Source organism: Anser brachyrhynchus (assembly GCF_964034855.1).
Source record: "Anser brachyrhynchus genome assembly, chromosome: 28".
Lineage (NCBI taxonomy): Eukaryota > Metazoa > Chordata > Aves > Anseriformes > Anatidae > Anser > Anser brachyrhynchus.
The window spans coordinates 3620814-3642639 of NC_137721.1; the positions used below are offsets into that span (position 1 = coordinate 3620814).

The 21826-nt window shown below is 42.8% G+C and overlaps 1 protein-coding gene across 3 annotated transcripts in view; it reads right to left on the reverse strand.

Moving 5' to 3' along the window:
• The window catches only part of ASH1L (ASH1 like histone lysine methyltransferase), a 58715-nt gene that overhangs the window by 24540 nt on the left and 12349 nt on the right, over positions 1-21826 (reverse strand). For 2 of the 3 annotated variants that reach the window (XM_080570382.1, XM_080570381.1), the window contains exons 3-6: positions 13663-18412; positions 8767-8868; positions 3727-4468; positions 2482-2661 (exon numbers count right to left, since the gene is read on the reverse strand). In XM_080570382.1, the coding sequence (XP_080426508.1) occupies positions 2482-2661; positions 3727-4468; positions 8767-8868; positions 13663-18412 (5774 nt within the window). The remainder of the gene's footprint in view (positions 1-2481; positions 2662-3726; positions 4469-8766; positions 8869-13662; positions 18413-21826) is intronic. The other variant, XM_080570383.1, reaches the window with a different exon arrangement.

A 21826-nucleotide genomic window follows, 5' to 3' on the forward strand; every position in this document is an offset into this window, starting at 1 on the left:
GTACACAATCTTCCTTTGTTCTCAAACCTGCAGTCTTGTGCAACCACACACTGAACTTCTCTTCAGCAAAAGATCTGTGTAATTCTTCCAGTGGGAGTTGAGGATTTTGGAAAATTCATGTGGACCTAACAGCTAATGCTGTCTACAAAATTACTTTTGGAAATCGAGGTAGAACTGAGGCTAACTTCAGACATCGCTCCTTTCCTTCTTAGCTTATTTGCAAGGAATTACAAAGTTTGAGCTTTCTTCACTGCGTTTTAATAAAATCTCTACATCGAGGTCAGCTGGAGTGAAATTCTGGTTAGGCAAATCGTACAATTCAAGTGGCAGCAGAGAAACTAATGCACAGTTCTCTCTTAAAACAGCACAGTAAAACTAGCAATGAAATGACAAATATTTTCTCTGCTGTTGTTTTAGCAGTTGGATGTAACTGATCTAGAGAGAGGCTGTAAACTGTAACAATAAACGTCAGTAAAACTTCCACTACTTTATCTGTTCTAAGGACACTTAGGATAATTTGAGAAAGACGCAGTAGGGTAGGAAAATGGCCTTTACAGTGAAACGTCTGCAATTGCACATTACAAAGAGAAACAGAGACAAATGAGTACAATATCAAGTAGAGAATGCAGAAGCTGTTTTTGAAACAATGACAATTAACTGTATCATCACTAGAGGGTGCCGTACAATTACAGAGCTGCATTTCTGTTTTCAACTAAGATCGTGTTTTCATACTCACACAGCTGCAAGTTATATGAATTATCAGGATAATAACATGAACTTCTGATGTTCTCTTGCACTGGCACACCTCTGACTGCAACAGAACTGGAAGAGCGAGTTTAATTAACAGAAAATTATTTATAAAAAGTGACTACTACACTGCCAACTTAGTTTGCTGAACCAACTTAGTACAAGTAAGAAGAGAGCCAGTGCCAGGACAAATGAAATGCCAGGATCAGCCTTTTGCACAGCACCTTGGTGTAAGAAAGGACACCTAGAACAAGATGGCCACAGTTCTGTCCTTGCCCAACTATGCATCTCCGTACCTTGTTTCAGTATTAGTGTTCAAAAAACTATCAAGAAAGGTAGCTCAGATTGTGTAGGCTGCATTTACTTACTTGACCGGGAAAAGTTTCCTCAGTAGTCTTAAGCAGCTCGTCACAAACATCCTTACCAGTGCAAGGGAAGGACTCGCTATGTGGAGCAAGAGGCAACATGAAGACCAAATCAGGCCTCTTCAAGCTTCCATGGAAATGCAACATGAGATGTGATGGGAGAGGGAGGATTGCAAGCAGAGGTCAGCTTTGTGCTGGTCTTCTCCATGGCAGTGACCTCCATTCCACCATCACTCACAAACCTCAACTTTCATTTCTTGCATTCATGCAGTTTTTCAAATGACATCTGCTTAAAGGCTATGAAGTAAGGGTCCTCCCTGGGGGCTGACTAGGACTGACAATGTCACTGACGTTTTATTGTAAAAGATTCTCTCAGGTCCCATCCTAAAGCAACACACCCCGTTTTTAAGAAGCAATACTGGAGTGTTGCATGACTGTGTATACCAGTGACAGAACATCCAAATACTATAAATTTTAGCACAGCTGCAAAAGAGCATGCTTTCTAACTATTAGGAACAGATGCACTTTGATCAGACCTAGATCTTTGCTTCTTCCTTAGAGTCTTGATCCCTTATTGATGCCCTCACTCTACAGTACAAAGGACAGTGACCGGAACAGCAGATAAAACTACGCTAGCAGCCTCCCAGCAGGCTGCGTAACCTTAAGTGGTCTACAAAGTAGGATGAGTCAGAAGGTGAACAGTTTCCCTCTTTTTAATCTGACAGATCATATTATAAGAGAAGTGCAAATTCCTGACTTTCAACACAATTGCTCAAATGGCTGCAGAAATCTTATGTAACTACAAAGAGAAGCAGAAGCGAGCTGGTTATCAGAAATGGGAGATGCCCACCTTCTAACGTACACCAATGAAGTGCTCGATTTTTACACTGAACAGCTCATACAAAGCAAAGGAGATGAACTTCACTTAGCTGTGAAATGAACAGGGTGCGTTCCTGAAATTCTTTCATACCAAAGATGACCACTCAACACCATTCAGTCAATAAAAATAGAAAAGTAATGGCCCCTTTTATGTAGACGCTGTACTCGTTACCTGAACACCTCAAGCTCTGCCAGCAATTTTACTGCCATGATCATTAAGATTGTAGAAAGAAGCTGTCTTACCTTCTTCAAGGTCGATACTCAGAAACACTTTCAGATTGCTGGAGGCTGCTTTCTGACCGGGGCTATATTTTAAATCTTCACTGGGTCAGATTCTGATAATTATCATGTGTGTTATTTTTCACGGGCTTGAATTAAGTTGATGGTTTTATTTCAGCTACTTATTAGTAGCAGCTCTTTATGGCTCTAGCTGAAAGGAGACAGTTTCCACCGGAATATCAGACAGCAACTTTCCCCTGGTATTACTTACTCTGTTGTTTTGTACACATCAGAGTAGAGCCCTGCCTTCTGGTACTTCTTCTTTGGGGGCCGAGGGGCTTTTTTCTCACGCTGGGCAAGAGAAGGCAAAGGCTGTTCAGTGTTTTCAGGTTCCTGTGGTTTCCCAAGGGCATCATGTGGACTGGGTGGTTCAGCTGCTGTCTCAGAAAAACTGGAAGGAAAAGTAAAGATTATCTTAAGTATTTCTTACCATAAACATCTTACCACATGTCATTATTCCTTTTTATGGTCAGCAGCAAAATAAAAAGCCCAGGTTTCTGAATTACTAGGTGCCTCAGCTATTTAAAAATGTAACACAATGATCATGATCAAGTGGTAGTTAATCATAAAAAATGGAGGATCTTTTCAGAGTAATGTTATTACTCCTAATATTTACTGGTTGGAGCCTTAGTGGAGTAATTTAGAAGGTGGCTTATGCTATCTGCTTTTGTACTCTAAAAATAGTATGTGGTAAACCTTTTCTGAGCTTTTGGGAGAGCCATACAATATATCCTTTGAACACACAGTTCCAGCAAAACTGTGCAATTCTAAATGTCTATATTTTAGTATTAATTTCTGAAACACAAATGGATGATTATTGTTCCAAATTGTTCTGAAAACACAGGAAGGAAGGCTTCTGAAAGAGCTTGATCTGTTTATACCGATGACTTTGGGGATAAGCTCGTGAAGATTAAATCAGAGACTTCTAGTGGGTTCCTTTACCAGCCAGTGATTGCACTCCTAAGACAGGTGCATACCGTAACTCCCATTTGCAGCTTTGGTTTTACTCTTTATTTGCTGTATATCAGTTGATCTCACCTGACATTGTGTCGCTTGTAAATATTTGCTTATCATGCATAAAAGTCACACACTTCAGGTTCCCATGGAGCATGTAGCTCCTATAGTTCATTATTCAGCACATGATGATTTTTGCTAAAGTGCCTCATTAGTAAACTTGTTACCAACACATTAAATGTATTCTTCATTGAGATAATCAGAAGACATGTTTCACTTGAGACACAAGCACAAAAACAAGTTTTAGATTACCTGCAATTCCAGTCCATTTTGGGGTGTGACGTTTGGTAGCTTAGAAAGACCCTAAGCTTTCTTAACACTGACAAACTCCTTTGTGAAACCAAATGTAACGAGCAGAGGTCGTATGAGTAGGATCCTTTGATGGTCTGAAATGTTATAAGTGCCAACATATAATGGAGGTACATAATTGTAAGAGAATTACCTCTTAGTGCTCTCCTGTTCTTCTTCTGGTAGAGACTTTTGTCGCTTCCTGGCCTGTTCCTCTGCAAGCCACCTCTTTCTCTTCCAGCCTTTTCGGTGATCTGTATTCAAGTTCACACTTTGCACTACAGCTTCAATTACGTCTGTGATGGTATCAGGTCCAAGGTGTAAAGGACTGCTGCTTTCTTCCCTTTTGTCTAACTCCTGACTGACCAGTCGAGCTGCCTGGAAAGCTTGCATTGAGACAACAGCCTGCATTGGGTATTTCCGGGGCCTACCTGGCCTGCGCTTCACAAAATTATTCCCTGTCCGTGACTGCCTTTGCAGCTTTTTGGCTTTCAGGATTTTATTGACGTGGTCAAGATTTTTTTTTGTTGCCAAGATCTTGTTATAATTGCACATTTTCCTAGCTTGTCGCTGCATGGCTTCAACCACACTTCTCTTCAGATGATGTGGGGAATAGCTGTTTGGTAATCTGTCTGACAGAAGAGAGATACTATCACTGCAGGAGCTGCTTGGAATTGCTGGAGCTACAAGGCTGTCCTGTTTTCCTAGGCTCCTCTCCCTGTTGTGGTTTCGAGCAGGACTGGCTGATGGTGGAACAGATACATTTGCAATGACTGCTTCTATGGTTTTGTCCAAAGTAGCCTGGCCTTCATGTTGTGCCATGCGCTGCAGTAAGCTGTCCACTGAATCATCAACAGCAGTTGCCAGCCTTGTCCCCCGCGTAGGTACTCCAATCACTGAAACACAAATAAATATAAATATACTGGAACTTAAGCTGGAGATTGAAAAGCATGTACTAATGTAACTGCTAAAGGGAAGATGACAAAATATTTCTGTCAAAGGGTTTGTCTCTTTTGGCAATAATGACATCAAGCATTAGCTGTCAAAGATACAACACAATGTACAGTATTTTCTAGTCCAAGTCTGTTACTTTGGGGAAATGTGATCCTCATCAATTTTCCAAAGTAACAAATTTGCAAGTGCAAATGAAAACACTGTTCCCAGAGTCGAAATGATTTAAAGGAAGAAGAATCAGCAGGTCAACTTCTAAAAATCCTCCTATGAACAACCTTCTTCCTGCAGGATTCAAAAAAGAAACAGAGCAACATGCTTGTATGGGCACTGCTGTAAGCACAACTACAACCACTTGAAAAACCTAGCAGCCTGAATAATTCTGAAAGCAAGGGAAGGATTTACACTTTCAGCTTTCAATTTTAGATGAAATAATGAAGACAAATTACCCTGCTTTCTTATGGTCTTTAAATACACATTGGGAGGGAGCTGAAAGTTTCTTGCAGAAACACCATCTGTTTAGCACAGTGAGCTCCGTAAGCAGCTGCACCGCCCGTGATAACCAAACGGCATGACACAACGCATTTGGACAGCAGGTCTAGTGGCTGTCCTTGAACTAGTGGTTCTGTTTGGAAACTGATCCAAAAGGATCAGACAACTGAACCACAAACCCCAAAACAGCTGCAAGCACTGGTCATGCATGCTTGCTTGGCTGCAAAGCAGCTCTCTCTATGACAAATGCACTGAAATCCCACATGCAGCCAGATCTGCATAAAAAGGTAACGAAGTCTGGTCTTTACTAGCATCACTTCAATGTCTTTGAAGCTGAAAAACCCATGACTCAGTTTTATTCCTGTGCTCTCCTGCACAAGAAATGCCTGAACTTTTAACACCTGCCTATACACAGCCTTAGTTTGCTGTTGCTCCTTTTAATTGAGCAAGTAAAAGAAATTTAACAAGTCAGAGAAAGAGAACACTTCTTCACTGTATTTTCTTTAGCATATGCTGAAGAAAGCATCTGTGACAATGTTTGTTTAAAGGGAGGAGGAAATAGCAGTTTTGCCACATTCTTTACATACAGAAATTGTAATACGTAGTTCTGTAAGTACATATCCTAAGGATGTTTACTACAAATTTGCAATCAACTTCACTGTCTAAGAATGTCTGAATTCTAACAGAAGCTTTTTCTGCAACTGGGATTCCATACAAAATTCATCAGAGTTAAGGATTTTTTGTGTCCAGCAGCAGGTAAGCTTACACTCAGTGGCAGTGGGACTGCAAACAGGGTCTCTTTTTACTACATGGCTGACAGCTTCCCGGGAATACACAGGAAATGAACATTTTCAGATCTCTTTCCCTCTGACAATTTGGTCAAAGGATTCAACAGTTCCGTAGCTGTGAAAATCCAACAGAGCAACACGTACGCATTCACTCCCAGTGTGACTGCACGAGTCTTGCCTCCCTACAAAAAAAGGGATCAAATCCCGTAAGTGCCTTGCAGAACGACTGCTGACTACACTACAAGTCACTTCATGCTGTTAACAGACAACTAGGCACACTCTGACTTAACGGCTGTCCTATTAATCCAGCAAATTCCTGCGATATTACTGAAGTAATTTATACGTTGATACAATTTACCTTTGCTGCAGCGCTCCCCAATCTATCATTTAAGGACTACATGAAATATGGCTCCAAAACTGCAAATTGCTGGATAATCTGTAAACACACACTACATACGCTACTGTGCAATGACCCACAACTTTTCCACTCACGCAAACGTGCGCGTTTGTCTGTCACCCAGCCCACTGAAACATAAGACCTTTTCTTTAAAAGAAAGTTACCCGTGGACAGAAAGCAGCAACACAGTTACAGCAAAAAGCAGACTCCATGTCAAAGACAGGATTAGACTGAAAATCGAGGAGAGGACAAGCATTGCTCCTCCACAACATTAACTGTCAACTTGCAATTTTAAGAACAGTACGGTGCACGAGCAAGAGAAAGGTGTGCTGTTATAAAACAGCAGCTAACACAGAAATGCCTTCTTCATCTTAAAACCTGCCAGCTTAAGTAGCAGTTTATCTAGCACAAGAATAACAAGAAACCAGACTAGAAGGGAACCCGATGCCTACTTGTTAATGCCCTTTCTAATGAGAACTGGAGCAAAAAATGCACCGCATTACATGTACTTCAGACACACTGTGATTCTTAGCATCACTTGAGGAAAGCCTTCCCCCTTTGCTAAGCATCAAGAACAATTCTATTCCCTGCATTTCTTCTAGTTAACGCGTACTCACAGGATGGATTCTTCCACCTTCATGTCCCTTGTTAGTTTTATCTCATTATAGTTCTTGAGGATTTGTTTTGTGAGGATTAATGTCCTCACACGTTTGTGCTGTTCTTTTATAATTAGCTTTAGTAAACTGTCCTACATTTCAAACCAGGAACTTTTAACTTTCTACATGCTTTTCTGCTTGCGTTTGAGATGACTAAAAGGTCGTGGATTCTGCCAAGCTAGTCTTTTCACATGCTTCTTCTCATCCATCATCTCCAGTTCATGTCCCGAATGACGCTTTTTAGTGTGAGCCTACCTTTAGCACTCTTTTCCATTAAACTTGCCTCCTAAGAAATCATACCTACAAGATCTGAACTCACTGATATCTTCCTTCATGAAATCCAGTTTTTATTTTACTGTTTGCTATCCAACTGCTTCCTAAGGATATTTTTTTCGTGCATCTTTCATTCATATTGTATTTCACATTGACATTTTCAGTCCGTTCCCCCCTAATGATCACAATCAAATCTAGGAGTCTCTCTTCCCATTGCTTTTCCAGTTTTATGGTTGAAAAAGACTGTCCTCCATGCTTTGCTCATAAGTTTTTATCTTGCCGAATTCCCTTTCTAATGAACGTCACACCAGTTTCTTACTGCTGTTTGAAAGATGCTGCAGATTGTGCCAAATATGCCTTTCTTGCTTCATCTTCTTGGCCCAATGGGCTGTGGTAGATTGTTACGATAGTGCCCACAAGCTTTCCTACCACTAAGTATCACTCGAGTTATCTTCTGCGGCTCTAAAACCTCCCTTCCATTTGGGACACGAGGAGGTGAAAAACCCTTCACTTTCTTCCTTGCCTAGCCTTTCTACAAAAGTTACATTATTTAGTGTGAATACCTTTGTAGTGAACTACCCCACTAGGTGTTCATTGTGCCGGTTACTCAATCTTTTAACTAGCCTTCAAACATTTCTATCTAATCCTATTTATTTTCCAACCTTTTTTGCATTAGTATATTGGCTTCTGTTTATTAGATTTCTGACTCATCCCTCTCCTTGTTCCTCTTTCTACGCAACGCTATCTTTACCTCCCTTCAAATCTTAAGCCTCTGCTGAGGTTCTCAGTGTTTATATTATCTATATGTTTTTATCACCTGTCTTTGCTGAGCTTATTTTTAAGCCATACTTCCCCAAATTAGCAAACTGGTACACAAATATAGGCTTTCCCTCCTTTGTCAAGTGAAGGGATTTGGACTTCAAGCAGCAACCTGTGTAGCATGTCACCCCACGGCTGACAAAGCCAACTCCATTGACATCTTGCCGACATTCATTTGCTCAACTTCACAATACATTTGTGCATCAGTTCTTGTTTGATAGAACTGATGAAGAGTTCCCAGCCCTTTCGGTACTTCAGACTCTTTCCTGTTGTGATTTTTGACCTGCCTAGGCTCATTCACAACTATGCAATTGGGGTTGACTAGGATGGACGAGCTGCTTGTCATCCTCCATCACCTTAGCAGGATTCTCGCATACGACAAAGACAACACATCAGCACATCCCTTGTTGATCCTAATAATTATCTACCCCAGTTATCTGCCTTCGGAACAGCCCAGAAGTCAAGCTCTTCCCCACAGAGGAATTTATTCATCTAATTTATTGATTAACTGTAGTGTCACAGGTCTTAATAGCAATTAAAGACTCAAGCTTCACGAAGACTAATTTAACATGGTGAGGAGCCAAACTCCATTCCACCATAGCTACGCTGCTGCTTCCATATGTATCAGCTCAGTCTCCCCTATTCTACAGTCCAACCTGAACTGCTGGTATCCCAAACTCTAAGCAGAAAAACTCAGCATCTCCATGAAAATACTGCTGCTGTAAAATTCTCATAACAATGTTGTCTTAGCTGCCTGTAGCAGTATAGGTCTTAGTATTGCCGTGGTCCCCAAAACAAGATCAGCAAATATTACTTGCCTGTAGAAGATGTGCTCTCAGATGTTGATCTCTTTCTGGAAGGGCTGCAATTTGTGCTCTCTGACTGCCTCTGGGAAGGTTTGTCCTGTGTTGGCAGAGTGCCTGAAAAGCAGATTGGGGAAGACAAAAGCACAAAAAAAAACACCTCACTTCAATCTGGCAGTGACAATAAAACACACTGTAGATGCTAAATATTCAAACTAATATTACTCTTTTTTAGCTTTAAGAACACTTGCTATGATGCACGTACCTGCAGAAGGATGGAACTGAACCAACACAACAGAATTTCTTACAGAGAAAGGCATAGAAAGGACAATAAACAAGCCATATGGAAGAACCACTTGGTATCTGAGTATTGGCTTTTATGTAAAAAGCAAAAAAAAGGAAAAAACAACCAACACGTCCAGGGATGGAGACTCCATAACCTTCCTAGGCAACCTGTGCCAGACTTCAATCACCCTTATAAAGGCACATTTTTTTCTTCTGTATGAACATCATTTCCCATATTTGAGTTTGTGCCCACTGCCCCTTGTCCTGTCACTAGGCAGCACCGAGTTTGGCTCCATTTTCTTTAACCCTTGCCATCAGGTATGGGCAGCATGGATAGGCTCTCCCTTGAGTATTTTCTGCTACAGGCTGAACAATCCCAGCTCTCTCAGCCTCTCTATGATGGAATTTCCAATCCCTCGCCGCTTTTGGCTTTTCACTGGGCTCACTGCAGTATGTCCATGTATTTCTGGTACTGAGGAGTCCGGAACTTTTATGATGGGTATTATTAGCTTGTGGTGTAACAACTAAGAAATGTTCCACTGAAAGAGGAAGTAAACAATACCACTGTTCCAATTATTCTAACTTCTTGACAAGGCAGAAGAATCAGATTTAATTTCTCAGGAATTCTTCTCAGCAAGGGCATGATTGTAAGGCTGCTGGACACTGTCCTGAGCTGCAAACCAAAAATCTTCCTGTGAAGATTTTCAGGTTTTCCTGCATGGCATCCTGACGTAGAGATGGTGCTGAGGGCTCCTGAGGTGGCTTCTTTACAGTCTGTTTCTACAACATGCAGGCAGAAAGGAAGGTGTACTGGGACTCTGCAGGGAGACTACATGCAGTTGCTTAATCTTAGAAAGAATGATTGTTTCCTTATTCCAGAATCAGTTTTTCTAGTAAAGAACTGTAAGAGACAGTGATTTCATGCTGCACAGATTAAAACAGATGTCCTGGGACCTCAGGAAAATAAGGGGGTTAAGGAGAAAAGAGGGAAAAGAGACGAAGCAGAGAGGGAAGGAGGCAAAACAGAGAGAAAAAAGAAAAAGCGAAAAAAAAAAAGATCAGAAAAAGAGGGGGAAAAAAAAAAAGGAAGGAGAAGACTGCTTGCTCTGAGCAGGAGGAGGTTATACGGCTGTCCTAGGACAGAAGAAAAGTGAGAGGGCCCCGGGGGGCCGCTCGGTCTCGCCCTGAGTCCCCTCCCCGGGCAGCTCGGTGCAGGCCCGAGGCGGCGCGGCCCAGCCCGGCCCAGCGGCGGCAGGGGGCGCCGCTGCCCGCGGCCCGGCCCCGGTACTCGGATGGAAATCCGGTACCGGTACCGGCCCGGGGGTGGCTAAAACGCCAAGAGGCCTTGCTTGGAGAAGCGGGCTTCCCTCGGCCGCGCGGACTGCCCGTCGGCCTGCGGGCCCCAGGCCTGCCCTCGCGTTGGAATGGCTCCCCGCGGAACGGCTTGTTTTGATTTTGCCCTTTCCTTCCAGGAATTGTGAGCAGCCCACCGAGGCCGGCCTGCGACAGGCGATCGTCGCGAACAACTCGTGGTGCAGAGCTGCACACGCTTACACACCGCTGCGAGCCCCGGCTGAGCGGGTCACGGTGCCCACCACAGCCCTGCTCCTCCACACGGCCCCCAGGCCGCGCTCCCCCGTTTGACTTTGGCAGCTGGCTAACAAAAGCACGCCAGGAAGGGAACACGAAGCAACGAAGGAGCCCGCGATACTTGCTTCTCAACATCCTCGCTTCACGGTTTAAGAATAAATCCGTGCTTTTTTTGTGGGACCCCTGATCGGAGCAGGCGCTGTTAACGCTGCTCATGTATAACGCAAAGCAGTTTTGCCTCGTGGACACGAGACTGAGCCCGTCACCCGCTGTGCTTCCATACCCTTTTTGGGACGTGCTCCCAGCTGCTCTCACCAGAGCCAAGGCAGCAGGCGAGGACGCTGCCACGGGCAGCAACACCAGAGCTACCGCCTATTTCACCATTTAAAGACAAAAAGTTACAGCCTAGGGGCCTTTGTGTCGGAGCGTGAACTGCCAGTTTTAAACAACACATCTCTAGCATGTAAACATCTCTCTAAACTCCATCCCCTGTGAGATACCAACACTCGCTAGCATCCCTTCCCCAAAACATTCACATTTTGATTACAACTCTGATACAAGCGATCAGAGACCGTCTAGCATCAGCTGCAATCACAGCATCTGTCGGTTCAAAAATCTGTGGAAAGGAAGGGTATTTTTCAGGTGGGTATTTCTGAAATAAACTATCATGAATGTCCCCTATGGATCATACAGGTCAATTTTAGGAAGCATTGCCCCAATGCTGGTCTTGGACTTTTCTTTTTAATAGCTCTGATTCAGCATTCCCCCCACCATGCACCTTAGCTGCATCTGGCTTAATAAATAAAAAAAATCTTTGCTGCACTTCATTTTTTCTCTCCATCTATGCTATTTTGTGAAGTACACAAAAATATCTAAGTCTTTCACGGTAATAGCTTCAGAATCACAATTCAGCAGCAGAGAGAAAAAAACCAAACAACTATGCTACTTGACATCGATCTAAGCAAAAATAGAGGCCCTTAACACGCAGCTTTTTTCTAGATGCAGTCTTAAGTTCTCTGATGTACTGCACATACGTGATGCGGGGCACTAGGAGCTCCTTGTGAATGAGATGAATACTGAGCTGAAGGCTGGCCTCACAATAAAACAGCTGGTTGCAATTGCGAGAAATACATGCACTGGAAGTGATACATTGCATCTGATGAACCAATTAAACACTCCAAGAGGGAGAGTGATTCAGAGCCTTCACTAGCAGGTTTCAGCTTAAAGCATCTCTGCTTTTTCCTTTAATTAGGCTGTTCCTCATAAAAACCCAAGTCAGATCATTCACTGTAATGGAATTCCTCAGGAAATTCCCTGAACTGCACAAGCTACCACAACTAATGCTTCAATCCTCCGAGACAAATTTAACCCTTCAGTGACCCAGCACTTTGAATTTGTCTTTCCATTGCAGCAAGAGAAGCAATCTTACAGCTTTATCTCTTTCTCCTGACACCCTCCCCACAAGTAGTTTTAATAATACGAAGTAGAGATATGAAAAACCTAAAATTTTATGTTTTTCTAACTACATTGTATGCAATGTACTTTACTTTCCTCATATTGGACCATAAAACAAACGCATGTTTTCAAAAAAAAAACACCCCAAAACTGTTTAGATACACACTATTTAAATATATCATCAAAAGTTATGCTTCTTGGGTGAATGGACAACTTGTAAAAGAACCCTGCCACTTCCAACTGCCCTTAAAATAATGAAGCAAACCAACCAACCAAAAAAGCCAAAGCCAAAGGCAAAATAACACCTCCATCCATGCAAGGTACTGTAGTGAGAGCACGAAGGTGGCAGGAGGCATCAGAATGGGAGCGTTACAAGAAAAGGAGGAAGATGAAAGTAAGGAATGCGCGGAGTTAGTATTCCTTATTGACAGTTAGCTGTTTCCTTAGCTCTCGGTCTGTGAAGTATTAGTCACAAGTGGTTTTGGGTAAATGACTTAAATTTACCAGGGAGAGCGTAGACAAAGATCAGAGCAAGGGAGGAGAAGCTATCAGGCTTCTTTTATGCAACAGAAGCAAGTAAGTAAAAGCACAAGCCACACTTTTGTCTTCTGCATATTATGTTTGTTATGTACTCTCACTAAAACCTCCATGGCAATTAAGACAAAAGTGGGTAAAATGTGAAAATTACTCCCACCAACAACTGTAATAATAAAGTACAGCATGAAATGACAACATGAAGCCAGTAGGGAAACCGAGGTATAATATAGTTTGTTCCAGTCCTAAACTTTGTATTACATATTCTGTTCTTACTATCATGTAAATGACAAAGTTCATAGCTTCAGAGACCAGGTCCTTCCCTTGAACAGCAATCTTTTGATACCGTCATTGCAGTTTTCTGTGTATACAGTCTCAGCTAGTTCCGTTTCACTTCTGTTTGAGGCTATATAAGATGAGTTTCCCAGCTATTAATAAAGCAGTCATTACAAAGTTTGGTCTTAAGCATTCCCAGAATCATTTAGCAACTGTTTGGAGGTACTGCTAGAGGCCTCAAGTCAGGGATTCAAAGCTACACTGCAGTAAAAATTATCAAAATACCTAAAATGGAGTCATAAAAGAAATATGAAACGTTTTCTTTAATGGAGAAGTCCTTCGCAATAGTAGTACTAATAGCTAGTCTAAAACCAATGAACCAAACTTCAAAATAAGCAGAAAAAAGACTTTTACAGTATCAACAGCCTTGAGAAATTTTAGATAGTTAAAACTGTAAGGGAAAAACAAACAAACAAACAAAAAACTTTTCATGAGAAAGCATCCCTAGCAAAACTTTATATACTGTTATAACAAAGCAAGACAGATCTGGTGGGAAGAGGTACTTACACAGTCCCAGAAGTCTGTACCAAAAGATACGCAGAACTTTAATAGTAGAAATTTTCAAGAGCAAAAGCACTAGTAATACCGAAATTCAACGCAGAAAAACTGCCACACAGCCAAAGCTATACTTGCTTGCCTTTTCTAGGGCACATTTGCTAGAACATAAAATAGCAAGGCTCGTATGAAATGATACAATTAGAGCTCCCTTACCTGACAGAGGCTGCAGTGCCTTTTCAATAGAAGGCAATGGTTCCTTTCTAAGAGGTCGATTTAGCGAGGTGTCTTGTGCACTGAAGAGTCCAGGGCTGTCAGTTAATTTTTTACGTCCATTGGTGCTGGTAGAGTTCGTGACTCTGCAGCTGCCTATTGCACTTGTGAAAAGATTTGTGTGCTCATCATTGCTGGCTGGCTCCGAGCTGGGAGTAAATCCCCCCAGGGACAGACCTGGGGAATTTTCCGAACAGTCTATCTGTAACGGTGTCTGCAATCCCAGTGCTAACGAATTCGTCTCCGAAGGCTCTCTCCTGACCCATTGTTCATCTCTGCTTAGCAAACCCTTTGAAGGTGACAGGTGTGGACAAGACATATGACATCTGTGTTTCTCCTTGTGTTTGTACCTCTCACCAACAGCCTCCTTCCCAAATCGGTAGCGCTTCAAGGACTCCAGAACAGTTCTCGAAGAGCTATTAGCTGTTATAGTGTCCATGGAAACCTGTGGCTGTTCAGAAGTACGATGTTCTCTGTGTTTGTGGCGATGTCTATGCTTATGTTCAAGCATCCAGCCATAAGCCATTTCAGGTGGCACACTGGGGTAGGTGCTCATTGACAAGAGCGGAGTCCTACTCGTTGTGAGGAAAGCCTCCTGGCGTAAAAGTTTATGCTTCTTCTTGTGATATTTGGTGGGATTGAGAAGCAAATGGCCTGTATGCATGTAGGAAGGTGGTGGCAGTGGGGTAGTGAAAGACGGGGAAGGTGGAGGAGGATAAAGGGTTGGAGGGTACCTTCCATAATAACCTAAACCTATGGGAGCAGCTGCAAGGGGAGACGGAGAATAAGGCATGCCGTAAGAGGGATAGAACCCGGTACTGGAGAGAGGAAAGCTGAGACTATGCATAAAAGGCATTTCTGCCATAGCCTCCCGCATTTTTGGAGGCCTGCCTCTCTTTTTCTTTAAGTCAGGTTTTCTAATGTAGTGCAATGGATCTAAAGGAAAAGTAGGGTGAGTATAGAAACTATTGAAATTTATCCTAAAAATGGTAGGCAGCAAGTCTCGGGGTATAAAATGGTGACTTCTGTGGGTTATTCTAATTTCACTTAACCGACTTATTAATTCTTCTAATTCAGCTAGAAAATCTGGGTCCTGCCTGCCTCGGAGTTGAGGATACTTCTTTTTCCTTTTTCGCTTCTGCCTCTTCATTTTGTCGTAGCTAAGGTAATCGTGACTTCGGCGCTTGCACTTGTGTTTATGCTTCTCTTTGAGATTGCTTAAAACCGTGGAAGTTTCAGGCGTAATAAGGGAAACATGATCAAATGAATGCCTTTTCTTTTTTTGCCCACAAAACTTCTCCGCTCGATCCGAAGTACTGTTATTATCTGTTCCTATCCCGCTGTCACTGGGTATCGTCTCATCGCTGTGAGACTCGCTCACTGGGGAAGGAGTAGCTTCTTTCAGGGATGTCAGCTCACTCAAGTGAGAAGGAGAGTTTGGCAACAGCGTAGGTGGAGATAATCTCCTCCTTCCCTTAGCAGCTTTCTTCATTGCAAGTGTCTGAACAACACTTCCTTGTCTGGAGTGGATATGTAAATACGGCACAGAGCTGGGCTCGATAAATCCGGCGTCGCTGCTGACGGGGCTCTGTCCCCCACTCACGGCAGAAGACTGAGAACAAACGGGAGATGGAAGAATCTCGGAACTATTAGCTGCTGAAGGCAGCAAATGGGGAAGTACTTGTCCAAATGATGTCCCGGGAGTTTGCTGGGCAGACTTCTCAAGAACCGTCAAGCTGGCAGAATTGCTAGTTAAAATACCATTCAGGACAGCTTTAGGTTTCCTTCCTCTCCTTTTTCCTATATAAATTGTTCCTTTCTTGCTGACATTTATTTGCTGGCCTAATTTTGAACCAAAAGTGGCAGCAAGAGTTGACACCGTATTGTGGAGTTTAGATTGCACTTTCCCTTTGTTATTTGGTTCCACTGTACTAGAGAGAATCTGATTCAAAAGTTTCTTTCGCTTCAAAGTTTTCATTTTATTTATTTTTCGAATAATTGTTTTCATTAACTGTCCATTATTTCTCTTGGCAACTTTTCTGTCTGAGTCTACTTCCAAATCAGTCATGCTACAAATATTAGGTTTTTGGACTTCTTCTGGCCCTCGGAGCTGGTCCGTTCTCTCAAAAAAATCCCCACTTCGATGCTGATCACTTTCAGACTCTATCTTGTTTGAATTCTCTGTTCCAACAAAAGGTGCCACAGAAAGAATAGGTGGCTTCATTTTAATCGATGACCTGATCTGTCTTTTAGGTCTCCCTCTCTTTTTAGGAAAAGCTTGTCCCGATAAACTCTGTTTTAGTGAAGGAATTTCTACTTCAGGCTGCAAAATGGGAGGTTCTTGCTCTTCTTTTGACTGCACTGAGAAGACTTTTGATGCTGGGATCTTTAGAGTTCTTTTGGGGGGACCTTCCAGCTCTGGCATCTCCTTTGATTTGGGTCTTCCTCTTTTGGGTTTATACATGTCAGGTAAGAAATCATCCGACATACACAAACTTGAGGGTTGTTTGTGAGTGCTGTAGAACTTTTGAGTCTGCTTGTCAGTCTCAGTTAACAGTGCAAGAGACTGTCCATTAGCCTCATTCAGTTTTGGCAACTGATGTTTGACAAATTCGTGCTCCACGAATGTAGATGATCCTATGTTTTTCAAGAACTTGGCCTGCTCCAAATTACTGCTTGATAGTGCACTGTATGAAATGTTTTTAAAAAGCTCTGACCTTTCTAGTTCCAGACCCTTTGGAGGTCGACACGTGTTTCTTGACACCACTTTAGTCCATCGTGGTTTCCTCCCTTTTCTCTTCTTCAAAGGTTTTGATTGCTGACTAGCGCTCAGATTTTTTGCTCCTTGGCAGGATTTATCTGGTGCAGCTATTGCACCAATCTTTAGGAACTGCTTGCTACTAAACAAGCTTGTAAAACTAACTACTGAAGGGGTGACAGTAGCATGAATGCTTGTTTCAGCTGCCAAAATAGGTTTTTTCCCTAGAGAGGGACTAGTTCTTGAAGTTTCTACATAAGTAGCTTTCGAATCATTTAGATCTTTATCAGCACCTTTAAAATCGGTGCTCAGAGTATGGTTCAATGTTCTGTTTATATTCAGAAGTGTACTGTCAGGCGAAAACTGAGTTTTGCCAATCTGATCTGAAATGCCTTCTAAGAGATCAGCTGTGGAACTTAAATGCAACGTGTTAGATGCTAACTGGGAAGATGCTGTTGAGAGGTTCCTGTTTAAGGTTGTAACAGACACCGTGGGTGAAGGTGATGGGAGGTTTCCCTCTCCTACTGCACTAAACGGGGACTTTGCTGTGGATACATCTGAAGCACCTCCTGTCCGGAAGTCTGGTGAAGTGCAATATACTGGAGGCTGTTTTTCATGCTTAGATGCTTCATAAATCCCTTTTTCACTAGTTGAGTAACTGTCCTGTGGAACACAGATTCCTTCATTAAACATCTCTTTGCCCACATCAGCAATTTCCTTCCGAATTGAAAATTTTTCCAAGATACTTTCTTTACTTTGCCTCATAATATGCTTCTCAAATGTTTTGCTGGTAGTATTTTCTTTCAGTAGATCTGCAGAATCATGGCTTTCGAGGCTACCAAGGTTTGAATTGCAAGGAAGCTTAAAGGGCTCTGAGGCAGGCGTAAGAGTGTCTGCTTTCAGAGTTCCAGAGTCCTTGTTAACCAAACCCACTGGAGTGCTGATTCCTGTTGGCTTCTTTCCAGAGTCCTTGTTAACCAATCCCACCGGACTGCTAATTCCTGACATCTTCCTCCCAGAGTCCTTGTTAACTGGTCCCACTGGGCTGCCAATCCCTGGTGTCTTTCTTCCAGAGTCTTTGCTAGTTAGAACTGTCGTACTGCCATTCCCTGGCATCTTTCTCCCAGAATCCTTGCTAAGCAATCCTGTAGGACTATTTATGCCCAGCAACTTCTTCCCAGCATCCTTGTTAATCAAGCCAGCTGGAGTGCCAGTCCCTACTGCCTTCTTTACAGACTCCTTATTAGTCAATCCAGTTGGAGTGCTGATACCCGGAAATTTCCTCCCAACATCCTTGTTGATTAATCCAATTGCAGAGCTGGTCACTGGCTGTTTCTTCCCAGAGTCCTTGTTAACTGACCCAGTCGGAGTGCTGATCCCTGCCGGCCTCTTTCCAGAGTCCTTGTTGACCAATCCAATTAACGGGCCAATCCCTTGTGGCTTCTTCCCAGAGTCTTTGTTAACCAATATGGCTGCACTACCAATCCCTAATGGCTTCTTCCCTGAGTCCTTGCTAACCAATCCAACAGCAATGCCAGATCCTGGCAATTTCTTTATCAAATCTTTGTTTACTATCCCACTAGCAGTTATGGTTCCTGGTAGCTTCTTCCCAGAGTCTTTAACCAAACCAGATGCAGTTCCACTTCCGGGCTTCTTCTGCTTTGTTTTGGAAGACTTCGAAGGAGGACAAGTTGCAATAAGCTGAGCCAATTTCTCTGTTACAGTTGTTGCTCCATTAATTTGTGTTCTATCCTTTAAGTCAGAATTATGGCTACTGATAAGAGTTGGAGGAGATGACTTTATATAATCTGTCATTTCAGAGTGCAATGGGGAAACTTTCTTAGATAAAGGATTTGTTTCTACTTGTATACCTTCTTCCACATGTAATTCAACTGTTGCGACATCTCCAGCTTTCTTGTATGACTTTGAAGGGTCCTACAAGTCAATAGAAAGAGAAATTCTTTAGGAATAGAGCACAAAGACTCTGAGTGACACAGTGTCTTGCGGAGCTTATTAATACTTGCTTTTGGTAAGGTAACTGTATAACCTGAATCTATGAATTTTAAAGCAATTATATTTCAGTGGACATGTTAAGGCTTTTCTAATGTTAAGGAAAAACAAACTCACCACCAGTTCTCAATACAAACCATTTAATCTGTTCCCTAGTTATAAGAATTCTCCCACCACCCCTGAAAAAAACCAACAACCCACAACCAACCTACCAAGCCCTACTGATATTAAAACGTCTCAATCTTGTCTCGTGATACTCTCAATCAATGTAGTACCAAGTTCTCCCCAGAGAAGACTGCTAATTGTACTAAAGTAATTCAAACTATTCTCTTGTTTGTATGGGATGAGGGAGAGGGAGAAGAACGTGAAGTAAATGAAGCTTGCAAAGTTTTTTTCAGTTCTGTTCTAATCAAATTTGAAACTCTGTAAAAAAAAAAAAGCGCAATATCCATTACCTCAACAAATCCTATTAGGAACCTGTCAATAATATATTTTAGTTGTTGTTTTTGAAGGACTTTCTTTTTACATATAGCTCCCAGCACATCTTTGAAATGTATGGGATCCAGTCTCTCCAACCTGGACCTAAAAATGGAAGACCGCCATCCCTTACAAGATAATTACATGCACACACTATTTGAAAACTTTATGGGATCTACTATCTCAAAGATTAAATGTACAGCAGAAGACATCAATGCCATACCTATCCATCCCTCTCCAATAAAAATAAGACAATTGCATAGTATTTCTTGTACTTAATTACAGTCAGCACTAGATTAATTACATTTTAGAAAATTGTAACTATGGTTGGCAAATATCTGATTATGCTGAAGAAAGATACAGCCTGGATTCCTCTGAAATTATTTGATAAATAGCAAACTTTGGTGAAATGAATGAGGTATTTACTCAGCAAGCTAACACCAGCATGATTTTAACAGAGGACTGCAAGCTGCATTCAGGCTCACATTATTTCCTAGAGATGGGAAGAAGTTGCTTGGGTAACACGTGTTGCCTGAGCTGTCAGAGCCTCTGCAGTGCATAAACAGGCACTCCTCATGCTGAGCTACTGCTTTTCTGCAGGGCCGGAGCCAGAGGTATGCTTCTTTCCGCCTGGCACTTACATGGAAGCTACTGAGTCAGCACGATGCACAGAGTGGTTTCAAACCTGGAATCCAACCACTGCAGCCGAGGCTCTCAGACGTACCGCAGGTGCAGGCAGACAGAGTACTGCAGATCTTCACTAAGCAGGATTAAAGCAGTCTTTCTGATCGGGGTGGAAAAGACCTTCAAGATCGTCATGTCCAACCATCAACCTGGCCTGCTGAGTCCCATCACTGAACTGTGACCCTTAGTCCCATGTCCCCATGGCTCTGAAATCCCTCCAGGGATGGTGACTCCCACTTCCCTGGACCCCCTGTTCCAATGCTTGACCACCCTTTCCAAGGGTGGTCAAACAAAACACAAAAAAGCACACAGATTCAGAGCTCTTTCTTGCAATTTTGTATTATTAAAAGTTTCTATTAAAGTGAAGGGGAGGCATCGCTGTCACTAAGGAGTATCACAAAGAGTAACTGCTGTAAAAGGATGATAAAAAATTAAACTTAAGCAGTGCACAGACATGAACTTAGGAACACTAAGGAATTTTTTGTACGGAAGGTAACAATGGAAGAAAAACATCTGAATATACTGCTCCCATACTGAGGAAATCAAGCAAGTCTCAGCTGAAGCCAGCATCTGTACAACTCCACCGGCACCAGCCATAGCCTAAGTGCTTATAAATACCAACTATAAGTATTTTTAAGGAAGTTATTTAAAAACTAGTCAAAACAGGTCACCCCATCTATCTGAGTCAAGCCTTGATCACGGGCTAGATCTTTACTAGGCTCACACTAAAATCCGTGATGGACCAGAAGCTAAATTTCACCGGCTGTTACCACCACCGCCCTATCAGCCTAAGTGTGTTTCCAGAAAACGAACAAGATATCCCCGGAGCAATATGTAACTGATCAAAGTGCTCCTTTTGGGGGAGGCTGCCGACAAGCACTGGTAGGGGTCGGATGCCTCCAAACCTGCTGCAGCACCAGAACAAAACCCACCAGTCATATTGGCTCCTGGTTTTTAGCTGCGGTGCAAAAAGACTGTGGTCCCCAGAGAACAGTTTGGCGCATAGCCCAGCTTTTCTGTGGCAGCTGCAATCTTATGTAAATTACACAGGAGCGTCACATTTCAGAAACTTCCCCCCTCAGTTCACCCACCCTTGTACTCACAAAACACAGAGCTGGGGGGGCAGGGAGCAGCCGTGGTATCCTAACGCACGGGCAACAAAAAGGTGCCAGTCCTTCATGAAATGACTTATATTGTGCAAACAATCACTGCACTGCATGGAAAGGAGTAATCTGAAGTCCACAACATATTACAGAGTGCTTTTGATGAGGACAGCACTTCAAAGCTTCAGTGGTTTGCTTGGCCATGTTCACATGCAGCTCCACAACCGTGCAGCGAGTCTCATGCCTTCGTTTTGTCCCTGGTGCGGGAAGCTTGCCTTACGTGTGGCTCAAACAGCATTTCACTTTTCTCTTCTTGTGGTTCCGCAGAGTAAAGAGCCCTATCTCACCTTCTGAAATGATGGAGTACAGTTTTATATTCGAAAAAAATTAAAGTTAAATTTTAATGGAGATAGTTTGGTGAGCACTACTAACAAATCACTCAGAAAAAGAAATCTCATGTCCCCTAGGAGTTTTGTCCCTGTAACTCGCCTAACATTTCTGCAAACAAGAACACATGCCAAGCTTCTGCTCTGATAGCTCTATGCTGCAATACGCAGAGACCGGGCCATACGAAAGTCCCAAACAATTCTTGGATTACATGCATTTCCAATTAAAAATTTGTCCTGGTTTCGGCTGAGGTAGTGTTAATTTTCTTCCTAGTGGTTGGTATGGTGCTATGTTTTGTATTTATGATGAAAACTCTTGACAACATACCAGTGGTTTCGGTACTTCTGGACAGCGCTTATGGAGCAAGGACTTCTCTGCTGGGGGGGCGCAGGGATACGGGAGGGTGCCCAGCTGGCCAACGGGATACCCGTGCCACGTGGCGTGCTGCACAGCACAAGCTGGGGGAAAGCAGGAAGAAGGGACGTTCGGAGCGATGGTGTTTGCCTTCCCAAGAACCGTTACCTGTGCTGGGCCCTGCTGGAAATGGCCAGACACCTGCCTGCCGGTGGGAAGCAGCGACTGAATCCCTTGGTTTGCTTTCCTTGGGCCCACGGCTTTTGCTTTACCTGGTGAACTGCCTTCACCTCGCTCAACCCACGAGGTCGTGCACCTTCACCTTTCCGATCCT